The sequence below is a fragment of the Rhyacophila brunnea genome, unplaced genomic scaffold (genome assembly GCF_057557595.1).
Source record: "Rhyacophila brunnea isolate RB1 unplaced genomic scaffold, BYU_Rbru_1.0 scaffold_20, whole genome shotgun sequence".
NCBI classification, from domain to species: domain Eukaryota; kingdom Metazoa; phylum Arthropoda; class Insecta; order Trichoptera; family Rhyacophilidae; genus Rhyacophila; species Rhyacophila brunnea.
Genome location: NW_028232860.1, coordinates 23,890,794 through 23,906,653, shown reverse-complemented (window position 1 = coordinate 23,906,653; position 15,860 = coordinate 23,890,794). Strand labels below are relative to the sequence as shown.

At 33.8% G+C, this 15,860-nt stretch overlaps 2 protein-coding genes across 2 annotated transcripts in view; one reads left to right on the top strand and one right to left on the bottom strand.

The window, feature by feature from the left end:
* The window catches only part of PolA2 (DNA polymerase alpha subunit B), a 16,107-nt gene extending 14,577 nt beyond the window's left edge, over positions 1–1,530 (top strand). Inside the window, exon 12 of the mRNA XM_085948340.1 lies at positions 1,174–1,530. Coding sequence (XP_085804466.1) covers positions 1,174–1,305 — 132 coding nt within the window. The 3' untranslated portion in view covers positions 1,306–1,530. The remainder of the gene's footprint in view (positions 1–1,173) is intronic.
* Positions 1,514–15,792, bottom strand: Marc (Mitochondrial amidoxime reducing component). The gene is made up of 7 exons (XM_085948342.1): positions 15,751–15,792; positions 13,906–14,125; positions 7,746–7,979; positions 7,097–7,202; positions 5,470–5,681; positions 4,248–4,322; positions 1,514–2,409 (listed from the first exon to the last, which is right to left on the bottom strand). Exons 1-7 carry the CDS (start codon positions 15,764–15,766, stop codon positions 2,310–2,312), a joined length of 963 nt encoding a protein of 320 aa, XP_085804468.1. The 5' UTR covers positions 15,767–15,792; the 3' UTR covers positions 1,514–2,309.
* Positions 15,793–15,860: the final 68 nt, after the last annotated feature.

The following is a 15,860-nucleotide window of genomic DNA, read 5'->3' as shown; positions in this document are numbered from 1 at the left end:
ACTATATAAAAAAAAAATCCTTCGTTATAAATATACAAGCAAAAGTCACTATACTATGGATGGTGAGTTTTACTGATCCTTCTTTTGGCTAACAAGTCACCAAACCATAATTGAGCTACTTTGCCTCCTTCAAAACCTTCCAGATGTTTTAATTAACATCAAAAAGTAAAATTACCTTAAAGAAATTATTAAGAAGACATGAGAAAATAATTTAATGTAGATGAAACCTTAAAAACATTAAAATCTGATTTTTCCTGCATTTTCAAACTTTCAAATTGCGATATCTCAAAACTATGTTTTTAGGGTTGGTGACTTTTGCCTGAACGGTGACGATATTTACATTCCAAAGTTGGCATTTATGATTTCCTACTCAAGCAATAGCTTCCTTTTTTGATATCTATTGTGTTAATGCTGTTTGCTTAGTCACGTGCAGTTCTAAACGATTTTTCAACTATAGTAAAACCTCGTTGATACGAATTCCATGGGACCGAAAATCGAAAAAAACATTCGAATTACGAATTACGAAATGTATGGGTGAAAGATATTAAAATTTTGAAAAGAAAATTTTTTTGATTTTCGTTAATTTTGTTTCCGATCATAGATGTGCCTACCGAAATGGGTCATAAAATATCAGGATTATTTTTATTAACTTCATAAAATAAGTAATTTTTGATGTTTTAAGAAAAGTCTGTCACAATTTTCAGTGATTGGCTCATGAAATAGTGTACTTTATTACGATTTATTGAATATTTTTATATGCCAGGACTCTGAAATCATTTTGAATTACGAAATTTGAATTAAAGGTATGGTTTTATATGAAAATAATGTTCAAGGGACTTTTTTTCGAGAAAATTTCGAATTACGGCGAATTTCGAATTATCAGTGTTCTTACTAACGAGGTTTTACTGTAAATAATAATGCCGACATGTGTATTATTGGCTGATTATCTTCTTGTGATTAAGTTTTTTGATTGGCCCAGTGAATTGGAAAATATATATCATAGATGAAGTGCAAAGTTTTTTTCAAATAAACCTGCAATGCAGTAACTTGTTGCTAACCTAATCGACAGACCAGGAGGCTTTTTCTTTCACTTTTCAAAGGTTTTCTTCAACATGTTTGATTATGTCACTGTTTTCGTATTTATATTGAAGTATTTTTTTCTCTTAATTGCAGCATGTAAACGGTTGCCTCGTAATAAATCCTGAGAGACTGACAAAAGGCGAGGGGGGCGGCACTTTTGCCAGGATACAAGTAAATTCCAACCTCGAAACACAACAAATTAAATGTCAAATTTTGAGAGTATGACCTTAGAATCATTTAGATAGAGACGCATTTAAATATTATAATAAAAAGTTCACCTCTCACATCTCATTAGTTTAAGTTTAATGTTGATTTTAATTGATTATTAAGGTTGTATGTTTAATTATTATTATTGAGGCATATTGTCTTTTTGTGTGTTGTATTTTAAATGCTACATTAGTGTGTCTTGAAGATTTGTAATTTTATAAATAAATAGGTTTAAAAAAATTATTTATTTGTTTGATTTTTAAGTACCTCGTTAATTACAGAATAGAAAAAGTGTCCAGATACAATGTGACTTCTATAGACTGATTGTCACATCATAGAATATTATGTTTATAGTGTGAATGAACGGAAGCGTGATGATTTTTCATTTCCTTGATGACCATGGTGGAAGAATATAAAAGTCTCACTGTTCGCATATACTGAATTACACAATTATTTGTATCTATAAAAATAATTGATAAACTTATTGACAATACACAAAACAATGTTGTGTTAATTAATGTTGTCACAATATAGAAGGATTAGTATGCATATTAGACAATATTACGCATTCATAGAACTAGAAATGTATTTGTGACACTGGTAATTAATTTTACCAACAGCTCCATTTTAAAATTTTTAATTGAAAAATATTAAAGTATCACTATTTTTCATGTTTAAATTCCTTCTAGTCCATGATTACTCTTATTTCTTTATTATTTTTGTATGTTTTCTTGGAGCTGTTTAAACCTTCGATGTCTACTCGCAAGCACAAACATGAAAGTAAAGGTTTCTTGTAAGTTTGAATAATTTGATTTATCTAAATAACAGGTAGTAGAAGGGTCATTATCAAGTGTTTGTAATAGTATATTTCGTTTGTATATTAGCATGCTACCACAAAGAAGAAATAAACTAGCATCTAGTTAGCTAGCTTTGATTATGGTATATTTTCTTTCAATTTCTTTGAGTACCCAATGATGCATTCACCATCTTCCTTATATGGCTTCACTCCTTTGCGGGGACCATTAAACCACATAAACTGAATCTCCCATATGGATGCTTCCCTGTCCTCGTACAGCTAGATGCACTCCCATTACAGGAGAAGGTTCTCCAAGCATTCGGTATCTAGAAAAATATTGGATTATCAAAATTATTGATTAATAATTGGCACGTTTGACTCAAGCCCACGATGGCCGCGCGGTCTATAGCGTTGTGGGTCCCAGGTTCGAATCCTAGGTCTGGCAAGTACACATATTGTTTTTCAATTTGTGTATGAGTCAGAGTTTGGACCTATTAGGTTGAGCAGGTGGCTGACATCCATTTCTCGTAAAAACAAAATCTGTTAATACAACCACCATGGTCGGAATGAATGAATTGACTTGAGAAAGAGGAATTCCAAACGAGAGAATGACATCTATACCCAGTGAATTGTCAAGTTTATTGGTTTACAGTTTGGAAAAATTCACGTGTTTTGATATCAATCTGTGCTTAATGCAGAGTAATGACACAATTGGTTGGATGAATTCCTAACAACCATTCCTCGTAAAATGTAAAGTAATAATATCGCTGTGGAAAGGCAAAAGGATTTAACCCTCACTTTTTGCAAAATAGGTTTTATTGAATAAATAGCATTGCACACAACTGAATACACGTTCTGCCTAAAGGATGTAAGCTGCAAAATGCCAAATTATTATCAAATTTTAACTTTTAATTTTTAAAAAAGAATGGCGTTTGAAATTTGCGTCCAGGTAAAAGGATTTATTCCACATCAATGACATTATTAGTCGTTCAAGTAATCTTTTACGGAAAGGAAAAAGGCGTTATGCATCTTACGTTGCAAATGTATGAAAATAATGGTAGTTTTACTAAACTCTGCCGGCCGACCGGGTAAGTTATGAACCAGAAGGAAGACTTAAGCCACATACATTTCACGGTCGGTTGTTTGACAGTTAACACGGATTTCGACAGTCTTTTCATAAAAAATCATTTAAAGGTTAAACATTGAGTGAAAATAGCAACAGAACGAAGCAAAATGATTTTTGAAAAGTGTGGTGTTAATATGGACGCAACAAATAATCCCGACAAGAACTGTTAGTGTTTAAAATTAAATCTTGAAGTTTTTATATCACACACGAGAAGGGCTATTGTAAATTCTATCTATATCGGTATGAAACGGAATGTTACAACTGATATTATGTTTTAATTGTCAATTATCGATTAATTGATTTGATAATTTCATAATATCATAATATCTGAGAAAAGTAATACATTATTTGCTAATTCACTTAAAACACCGCCATGCGATTTATAGGTTATGTTATATGTCAAAAATACTTCTCAATTGAAATTGTTTTCAATTCGCTTTAATTTACGATTAATATCATTGTTATGCACTGTTTTATGTTAATATATTATAGTAATAACATAAATCGCAAGTAAAATGTACGTGTCTAACTCCAAATATGTTAATACCTACCTAATTTTTTGTCAGGTAAAATGACTTAACCCTCATTTTTATTAGTTTTTCTTCAATAACTTCATTATTTAATTTTAGATTGGGAAAAAAAAACACCAAATTAATAATCATCATGCACTTCAAGTTTGTGTCTATTTTATATTTAGACTTTGGCCCAAAATCATTATCAAAACGTTTTTTGTGCCTCCTGTAAAATTTGATTAGTGTGGATTAACTCCTTTTGCCTTTCCACAGTCGATATTATAATCACCATTCCGTGTAGTCCCATATGCTCCATTTAGGATCAAAAATTATAATTCATTAATAGTATAGGTCGAAAAAAAATCAGTTTGCAGTCTTCAAACAGCTGCTATGTAACACACTATTAGTGATATGAAATGATTTCAATAAGATGAATATTTTATGCAGTTCGAAACTCAATGCAAATTTGGAGTAGGAGTCGAAAATAATATTAATTATTCATGCATTTATATTAAGTTTCACTCACGTTTTTAATGTTACCAGCGGCTCACCAGACGGACTTTTGATTCCTGTATTTGAATCGATTGTCGTCAGAACACATCTAGTAATCAGAAAGACAATAATATGATTTTTCAAATTGTAGACTTTCAATAGAAAACAATGTGTATCTGGACTGCATTATGTATTATTAGATTGCCGTGGTGAAGGGTGGAGGTAGGCTGTTAAGATCAGACACAAAAGTGCACACTAAACTTTGTCAGTCAAATATATTTGTTTTCATTGAACTAAGACTATAATGTGTAGTGTTTCTTAGTTTTTAAAATTCAATTAAAATTAAAATCTAATCTCTATAATCTAAATCTAAAATTATGTATATTTCATAGATAAATAAATATTTTTTGGTTATGGTGATTATGGTTTGGTTGGGCAGGGAATGAATTTCAAAAAACCATATGTATTCATAAGTCAACGTAAACAAATAAGTGTGATTAAAAAAATGTGCACTATTTTTGTCGGATCGTCCATAGTATACCTAAACTATTATGGTTTGGTATTAATTATGTTATGGTTTAAATATTGGGACCATACCTAAATAAGATTTCATATAAATAAAAAGGATTTCAAGTTATACACATTTATATTTTTTATAAAAATCGATGTTTTTTAAAATAGATATAAAAAGTATTATTATTATTGAAGTATATTTATTAGTCAAAAATCTAAATGGTGAAAAATTGAAAACTTAAATAGTCATATTTTGGTACATGAATGTGCAGTGGTGTTAAGATTTTTTACATTTATTAATTTTTAAACGCATTTACAAAAACCATTAGTATAATTTATGACGAGATAATTTTAGTAAAATATTCACGATAATCAATAAACTAAATTTTAATAATAAACATAACCATAAAAATAATGTAATAATAACGTAACCTATGTGACAAATTCACATTTTTTTTACAATTGTAAGTTTATCTTTGACTTAAAAAAAATCCTTTTAATGCAAATTGCAAGCTTCGTATATTTCCGCTAAGTTCTCTGTTGACATATAGGATCCCCCTTAAACCCCCAACGTATCCAAAATATTTTTTTTCAACTACGCAAAACTCTGTTAATAATAACTATAAAACTATTTTTTTTAAATTCAATATGTAAGTACTGTATAAAATTATGGTTTTATATGACTCTATTTTATTGCTATTTTCTATGGGCAAAAATGCATTGCTATTTTTTAATTTAATTACCTAGTACAGTCTTTCACTTTCTTGAAGACAACGTCGCCTATCTTGACCCACTTCCAATTGTCCTCTTCCAGTGCTACCGCTCCCTTCACTACAAAATTGGGACGGAGGTCTTGAGGTTTTGCGAAATAATCCTCTACTTTGATTCTTGCATTCAAATCATCAATGGAACTCTGATTCATCACACAGTATGAGGATAAATCTGGGTAAGCTCCCTTAAAAAAAACAATATTAAGTCATTAGCATTCATCGTGGGGTTTAGGATGATTCGGCACCGGGATAACTGGGTGCTAAGCAATCAAATTAGATTCGAAAATAAATAGACGTTTGTGAATTATAGGTTGGCGACGAGCTAAACATCGATAGCTTCAAATACCTGGGGGTACACATCATGGGAGATGGCGTTTTGCTAAGAGAGCTCGCTATCTGAAAGGAAATGGTTGGAGCAACATTCAACTAGATACGGAGTATCTGGGACTCACAATTGTACACGGTTGAAACCAAATGCCGCCTATTCGACGCTTGCATTCTGATGGTGCTATCTTACGGTAGTGAATCATGGCACCTTACGAAGGCTGAGCTGAACTGTATACTGAGCTTCAAAAACAGACGTTTGTGACGGATACTAGGTGTGCAGTGGTATGACTTTAGGAGTAACGAGGAGATAAGAGAACGCATCACGCTGGGAGTGAAGGGGTGACGTTGGACCTGGCTCGACCACATGCGGCGGATGCCAGAAGAGATCCTCACCTGGCTTGCCTGTTCTTCAAGCCAACCTGATTCTGGCGTCCCAGAAGGCCGCTAAATACTATCTATAGAGTGTATACGGAGGAGCTACGGGTTACTGGTTTGACCTGGAATGATGCAAGAAGACTGGCTAGTGACACGTATTCTTGGAGGCGATGCATGTTGTCCATATGCTCTTAACTAGGGGCAGATATGGCCGAAGATGAAGAGAAGAATTATAGGTACTTTTAAAATATATATTTAATACTTGGTGAGAATTTAAATATGCACACGTAAATAATGATTTAATTGTGCATAATATATTTAAGTTCCAACGTGAAGAGTTCTTTTATTTTCATTTGAAGCGTCAGGCATAATAATTCTCAATCCACAATAAAAAACACTATGTTAAAAGCAAAATCAATTAAAACTAATAAGTATTAGATAGAAGCTTATTAAACTTTGTCTACTTTTTGTATCAATCAACGAATGTCTATTTATATATTTCTATATTGAATGTTATTTCTTTCGACAGTGGGTTGCCCAGTTGTCCCAGTGCCTAATTTATATGATTATCAAATTTGTACTACATACTTATAGATTTTTTAAACATCATAGCACCACCAAAATTCACATTTGTTTGGCAAATCATATATTAGACTTATTCGAAACTTAAGTCGTGACATCATAAATATGATATACTTACTTAAAAAAATTGCAACGCATATTTCATGCAAAATCATGCAATGCACATTATTTCTTACTTATGGCCTTGCCTGACAACAAAACATATTTTTTTTATCTCCGTTAAATGACATTATTTGAATGATAAGTCATCTATATTTATTTAACATTATCAAATGCGGACGCAACAAATTTATCTATAGTTTCTAAACAAACTTACAGAATCACTGTGGCTCACTCGTGACAATTCTCGGCTTCTTTTCATTGTTTCCTTATTTTGAGGATATTGAACTAATCTCAGTCCTTCAGGTTTACTGAGGATAAACCTAGAAAAATAAAATTATATAGTTTTTAAATTAAGCAACCTCTTATTTTGTTTCCGTCTGGAGGTTGATGGTTGGTTCCCCAGAGTATAAGACAAAGGTAAAAACTGGCGGATTCTATTTTACAAAGATGACTCCAATGAATGCATTATTCCGACCATGTTCGATCCTAATAAGATCATAATATGGGCCTCCACAAAGTGGAGGTTTGTATTAATAGATTTAGTTTTTACGAGAAATGGATGTCAGCCACTTGCTCAACCTATTAGGTCCATACTCTGACTCATACACAAATTGAAAAAACAATATGTGTACTTGCCAGACCCAGGATTCGAATCTGGGACCCATGCTTACGCCACGACGCTTAAGCCGCGCGGCCATCGTGGGTTTGAATGAGGTGCAGAATGCAAGTCACACATTAGGTTGTTCCAATGTTAGTATATAATGCAGCAAGAAAGACCTTCACGTGGGAAACTGTATCGTGATTTTCTAGTCTAATTCGGAGAGTAAGAATAGTAAAGTTTATTTAATTTACATTTATTTTACCGAGAAATCCATTCTGCAACTGAGTCTCCGTAGTCGATGCCCTCCAACGATTGTCCCCACAATGTCACCTTTTGATTTTGATCTTTATGGCTCTTTATTTGGACGTCTATTTTTTCCATTCCCGGAGCTTCAAGATAAAGATTATCTCCACTCACAGTCGGCTTGATTAAGACAAGTTGAGGGTAAATCCTTGCCGAGACAAAGTTATTGGCTGTATTGACAATCATGAAGTCTCTGTAATGTAAAACAGTGTTATAATAATTTTACTTTGGAAAGGAAAAAGGGCGTAATCCACACAAATCAAATTTTACAGGAAGCACAAAAACGTTTTTGTCATGATTTTCAGTCAAAGTTAAAATGCAAAATAGACATAACCCTGAAGTCCATGGTAATTAATAATTTGGTTTTTATATCTTTAATCTAATATGAATTATATGAATTAAAAAAAGCCAACAAAATGGTGGTTAAGTCGTTTTTCCTATGTCACTTCCTTCTTTCTTCTTTTTTTTTAATTTCTAGCTAAATTTAGATAATAATTCAGTATTTGCAGCTTACATCCTTTGGACACAACTTGTATTTAGTCGTGTACAATGTTATGCAAAAAACCCTATTTTTAAAAAACTGAGGGTTACACCCTTTTTCCTTTCTACAGTCAATATCTATACGTAAGTCGAAAATATTGAAGTGAGTACTTTTTATAAATAAGCAGACTTTAAAATGATCAAAATGACACTACTACTTTACTACCAACATGGACTTGAGTGACCAAGTGAAGGGACTGACTGGGAGCAGCATTCCCTCTGCCATGATAGAAGCGGAGGATCGAGAGGGGTGAAAAGTCTTGGTCGCTCAAAAGATGAAAAAATTCCAAGGTTGTCACGATCCTCAGCCATGAGGGAACGACCAAGAAGAAGAAATGATCATGCTAAATCCAAATGACCCCCTCTCCCCCCAAACCATTTTTCTGTGTGTCTGACCTACTTTGCTACACTAACATGGGCAATTGTGGTATGCATCTGCTTTTTGTGTGCAGTAAACAATGCCCCCCGCTTAAACCTCTCGAGAATTACACAACCCGCCATGCCATGCCACCTTCTATTGATTTTCTGTGTACCGTATAAGTACTTTAACTAAAACATTATCAAATAATCAAATCTTTTTTAAAGCTCATTTTCGACAAAAATGGACTTACGCAGTTTTACCCAAACAACCAGATAACTAAATAAATTTATGAGTCTGTACAGCATTTAATTTATTCAATGCATAGGTAAGTAGGTACCTACCTACTTGGCATCTAAAATAAATTGATGTTTATTGAAGTAAATGAATGCTAATTAAGTCAATTGAAGCTTGACATAATAAACCTATGTATATTATCTATGCTTCACATTACGGGTGTATGTACATAGATGAGGATGTTTCAAAACTGTTTTATTGTTAGTTAGTGGTAATTAAATAAAATTATTATAGCTTTTACAAACCTGTGTGTGGGCCCTACTTGCAGCACTAATTGGGATTCCCCATCAGTGATGCTAACCGTACAGTACAGTATAGTACAATACTATAATTTTAGTTCCGCGAAAAATGTAAAATACTATAATTTTACGCCAAATGTATCAAAATACTATAATTTTAAAGGATTCAAGACGAAAAATGTTCTTGTATTACATATTTTTCAGAAATACTTTTTTTTATGCCTTTGCACTATAATCAGCATAGATGGCAACACTGCCCCCATAGAAAAAAATATTTGTATTTATTGAAAAACTAACTAGAATATGTCTACAAAAGTATGATGTCTATGATGTCTACTATCTCTATCTAATATGTCTATGGAACAACATTTAGAATTTTTTCTGCAGAGCGTCACACTGTCTTTAACCCTAGCAAATAGATAGGGGGGATCCAAAGATCCTGGCCTGGGGGACCGCTTCAAGATGTGGGGCCCATGCCTAACAAATAATCCAGTATATCGGCTATTTTTAAATTTGTTTGCCGGGCTTCCTGTAAACCGACAAGAACCAAATATATTTTTACGTTGTGGGTATTGCATGTCGCAATAAATTGAGGGTATCTAAAAACCAACGCTCGAAATGGAAAAGTTTACGAACCGGAGCGCTCAAGGATTTTCTGAAGATATTAATATAGTTATCAAATTTTATGTGTATTTTATGAAAATAAATGTGTTAGATTTTTTGTTATATGGCCTATCTAGCTCAGACTGTAAAATTATTTTTTCCATGAGACGGAGCGATAATTTTATCGATTTTACGAACAGGAACGGTGCTCCGGTGCGCTTCAATCCATTTCGAGTCCTGCTATAAACTCTGTTAAAGATAATGCATGCTCGAAAAGCATGTCTTATTTCGACCATAAATGTTTTGAGTTAATATAATAAATTCTACAGCCATGAAAATGACAAAATGTCTTCAATGACATTTTTTTACAAACGGTTCCACATAAGAACAACATTTAGTCTTATATACCAATACTGACAATACAAGTTTCAAGTATTATACTTACGAAACGTTTACATAATAATATAATAAGTGCCTAATTAAGTAGGTACTATATCTGGTTTTAAACAACTGAAATTATCTCATTTTCGGTGACACGAAACGCAAGAGTTTATCAAAAAATACCTCTTATAATAATTTATTACTCTGAACAATAGATAGGTACAATATTTATCGTGATTCAGTTACTACAAGAATTATGATTGTATTGTTTGAAAAGGGTACCTTGGTAAATATGGTGTAGGTATATACCATGAAAACAAGAATAGGGTTTTTGTTTAAAAGAATAGGTTTATAATATACGTATGTAGATTGTAGAAGAAAGTAGAAATGTGTCTAAGAAGATGTTTTCCTATAGATATACCATCATAAATTTTCCGGTGTTAGAATTTAGAACTAAGCTCATCACAGTATAAAAGTTTTGAATGATATGTCAAATGTTAGCATGTGGCGCCCTCACACAGTGGACTACTTATACTGGTATACCTGCCCAATTATTATTTTTGTATTGTGCTTCACATAAATTTGAGCGCACGCAGAAATTTGTGTAGGTGCATAGGTGTAGGCATGGGATTTATTCTCGTAATTAGGCAAGGCTAATGACGTGATCATGGTTACGATTATTATTGTTGACTGTGCATACATCAAACCTATTGCATTCTTGCACTCTTATTTCATTCCAAAACTATCAAACTTCACGGTAATGTGGTATGTTTATAGAGTGTTCCAATTCAATTAGAGATTCTAATCAGATGCATTTGGAATCATCAAGTAAGACTTGTGTCGACGCACGCAAACTGCAGTGTCATGTGTCTGAGCCTTAAGGCAGTATTCAGGAAGCTCTGGTCCACGAACCCCGTGAGCCTCCGGGTATATGTAGTATAATATTGTATTTTTTTTTTTAAACAAGAATATGTCAAAGAATGAATAATATTTTACGTTTTTGTAAAATAAATGGTTTGGATAATATTATGTCACTAATAAGTATGGGTATAAGCAGGGGCGGCTCTACCTTACAGGACTGAGGGGACGATCCCCACCACCATCATTCTATAATCAATATTCAATTAAATATTCATGTTACACGTGCCTGTCACAATACATTGATTTTGTAAATTATAAATTATTTATATATTTTATTTGTACCGTTCGTCCATCCTTGATTCTTGTTTTTTGGCGCAACCCTGTTAATGCTACTGCACTACTGTCTACCTACATAGTAGGTATATACAACGATACTGGCGGGGCACAGAACTTTTGAGAACAGATTTATGAGTACATAGTTCCCTGTGGCGGGGACTTGGGAAATGGACCCTTACAAATCAAAGCAATGTTTATATTATGACATGCTATATGCGATTGTCAGTTATGATTCTCAAAATTCTGTATCGCGTAACTGTGTAGAACAATAAGCACGTCATATGCACATTTAGCCCTACATGTATTGCTGCTGGTTCGGGGATGCGATTCAAAATATCCAGTCCTGCATAAATGTGAGTACCTAGGTAAGAGTTGACGTAGGTACATATTATTATTATATTATCTTGTCGGTCGGGGCATGTCCTGTCACACACTGCTTTAGTTTGCCAGTCAGACAACAGTGATCAACGGTCATCTATCTATTAAATAAGTTTTAAATTATATTATTTGTTAATGCATACTCTTTATTAGTATTGTAAAGTACTATTTGTATATAGTTTTCATCTCACGTTAGTAAAATAAATTTGATAAATAATATTAGGTACTAGATAATATGATGAATGAGGTGGATTATTTATTGAAACATAAGTTTAGTACATTGACATAGAATCTACAGCAACAGCCACTACACAAAATAAATGACTTGCATACAAGTAATGTTATAATTCAAATTATCAATAAAAATACGAGGGTGGGTCAATAATTCCTTAGAAAAAAGCATTAAAACAGTTTTTATTTTTGTATTTTTTTTTTATTTCTCAACATAATCTCCTTGGAGCTCAATACACTTGGTTAGACGTTTCTCAATTTTTTTTAAACCGTCAGAAAAATAAGTTTTCGGAAGGTCCTCAAAATAAGCATTTGTCCGATCGATGACTTCTTCATTTGAAAAAAAAACGTTGTCCACTTAGCCATTTTTTTAAGTTTGGGAAAAGGAAAAAGTCACTGGGGGCTAAATCTGGCGAATACGGTGGATGGTCGACCAATTCGAACTTCAATTCTTCAATTTTAGCCATTGATCGTAAACATGTGTGAACACGGGCATTGTCCTGATGAAAGAGGATTTTTTTCCTGTTTAAATGAGGCCGTTTTTCTTCAATTTTGTTTTTTAGCTGGTCCAATAAAGATGCATAATAATCCCCTGTTATTGTTTTTCCTTTTTCCAAATAGTCAACGAAAATAATTCCACGTGCATCCCAAAATACAGTAGCCATAACGTTACCAGCTGATTTTACGGTTTTCGCCTTCTTTGGACATGGTTCGCCTTTCGCAATCCACTGCTTTGACTGTTCTTTCGTCTCGGGAGTATAGTGGTGTATCCATGTTTCATCTACAGTCACAAAGCGACGAAAAAATTCATCCGGATTGCGTTGCATGAGCGACAACAGGGCTTTAGAGGCCACCACCCTATTGCGTTTATTGTCGACTGTGAGCAAACGCGGCACCCATCTTGCAGAAATTTTTTTCATGCCCAATTTGTCATGTAAAATAGAAATGACGCTACCTTTTGAGATCCCTGTAACCTCAATTATCTCACTCAACTTTAATCTTCGGTCACTTAACACCATATCGTGGATTTTATTGATCATTTCTGGTGTAGTCACCTCTACAGGACGTCCTGAGCGTGGTTTATCCTTTGTTGATGTACGACCACGTTTAAATTCATTTAACCAGTTATAAATAGTTGCAAGTGAAGGAGCAGATATGCCGTGAACTGAATCCAACTCATTTTTTATTTCCTTTGCTTTTAACCCTTTTATATTAAAATGTTTAATAACAGCTCTAAACTCAATTTTCTCCATTTTCCATTTTTCCATTTTCCACAAGCAAATTTTTTTTTTAAATGTACGAGAAACACACAACAACCCGACCAATCTGATTGAAACTTCGCAGCATACTGAATCGGTAGTGCCGCTGCATGAAAACAAACCGCTTACAGTACTAGTCGCGCCACCTGTCGGCTTTTCTAAGGACTTATTGACCCACCCTCGTATAATATACGTTTTGATTTATATTAATTAGGTATAATATGTATTAGATATTTCACGCCATCTGACCCCACTTACTAAAATATTTCTAGAGCCGCCACTGGGTACAACTATTTAAATGCGGTCCCAAAAAAATGAGTTTAATTTGGCCCTTGTGAAATCAAAGATTTCTCACGCTGTCATAAGGAGTTATTTTTCGTGTGTGAAACAAATAAATCTATTGAAGGAAACATTATCATTTTTATAGGTATTTTTATTGTAAAACACTTTGGTGTATTTTTTGTTATCCAAGTATGTGATCGGTACAATAACACATCTTAAGAATAGGTACTTCAGCGCAGCTGCTGCATAATTGTAGGTAGGTACCTACAGCCAAGATTAATAGTAAGCAGAAAGAAGACACGCGAAGAAAAAAAAATATTTGTTATATCTAGATTCTAGCACTTGGTAGCATACCTGTCTCGCAAATTCCCCGATTTTAGTCCCATCTGATCACACTCCATTGCATCTAATCTGATGACACCACAAGACTTGATGGGGAAACACATCAGGTCACTGAGCACTCCCACTTTCCTCCATTCCGTAGGGATTTTCTCCTTTTTGGAGTACCATTTCCACAAAAGATAGAGTGCTCCCCCACTTAGAAGGCCAGCGCCCGCGGTAACTAGGAGCCGATCTAAAAAAATAGGTACTTATATTAATTTTATTATAATATGCTGTGAGGAAAACTCACTCTACCTACTTACTAATTCAACAGTATCATGCGACGAATAGGTATAAGTTGCAATTTATTGTTAGGAAATAAATGATAATCTAGTTAGTAGCAGTGGCGCACCCAGGGGGGGGGGCAAGGGGCCCTGGCACCCCCCAAAAATGAAAATTATCAGAATGATTTTAAACATTGAAAGCCAATAAACTATAACCTTTGGGCTTAGACAAATAAAAACACGGCAAAAAAAAAAATGATTTGTAATAATTCTCCAACACCCTTTTTAGAAAAATTTCTTAGATTTTAATTTCTAACACAAAAATTTCGAAACACTAATGTCAGGTTTTATTAGAATCCCAATTCCTAATGGCACTGTCAAAAAATTCTCAGTGTCCACCCAAATTCCAGAGTGGTGTAGGTCATGGCTGAGGAGGGCTGACAGGGCTCTAGCCTGGGGGCCCGGCGGTCGGGTTGACCAGATAAGTGAGATAAACACATGTCAAAATTAGCTTTAATAGTAAAAAAAGTCGCCTGCGGCGCTACTATACTTCTTGGCCATAAACATTTTCGATTACTTATATAATTGTGCTATATATTTTTTTGATTATTATGTGTCGATACTCGACAGCTCCATTATTAAAGTAGATTAAAAATCGTTAATAATTCACTGTATATGTACTCTTAATTTGAACTAAAACACAATTTGAAAAACGTTAATGAAGTGTTTCACACTGCCTTTGATCTTAGCGGTAGGTAGGGGGCCCGACAAACATCCTAGCCTGAGGGCCCGTTTCAGGATGTGGGGACCATGGTATAGGTGCACCGAGTGCAATAGACAAAAGACCGATAAACGAGAAATTAGGCTGCGAAGAAGAAAAAGAGCCTATGGGACTAATTTACATTCTCCTCCTTGGGCCCCCCCCCCAATATTAAATCCTGGGTGCGCCACTGGTTAGTAGATAGTAATAATTAGACCAAAACTAAATTAAAATCTAGTCATTATACCAACAAATTTATTCTATCGCCAGAATATTTACCTACTTAGGTCTCTTTTGAATTTGTCTAGGGCAAAAACATAATATGGGTTCGCCCGTAAAAGGCGCCCCAATGTCTTGATTTATGACGATGGGGTTAAGAGTGAGGGTTATTTAAAATGTATGGACACAAAACCTACAAAATACTAATTCATTTTACTCAGAGAATAAAATAATTCATGAAACCATTATACTGAAATCAATCGTTTTCAACGATATTTTTAAAAGATGGAGGGTTTAAACTTTAAAGTATAACGTAATTTATACGGGGGGGGGGGGTAAAAATGTGACAAGTATCACAGTGGGGAGAAAAGGGTGGAAATGGCAAAAATGCAAAAAATAATGTGATGTTTTTATGGCCGGAAGCCTGATGAGGAGCTCGTCGTTTGAAAATGCTGTCATAAATCCTGGCGTCAAGCATTATCGCTAAAAATGATACTGAATTCTACAATTAAATAAAAAAATAACACTACATTTGTATATTATTGTATACTAACTTACCTACCTTCTAAAAGTCCGGCGGAATTTAAATATAGCCAATATTATTTTGTTACTAACCTCTATTGGAGCTCATTGCGTTGTATCAAATGCCAGTGAACTAATAAATCAACACACGTTTACAGTTATATTGTCTTTATAAATTATTAGCACACCTAGGAGATTCTGTT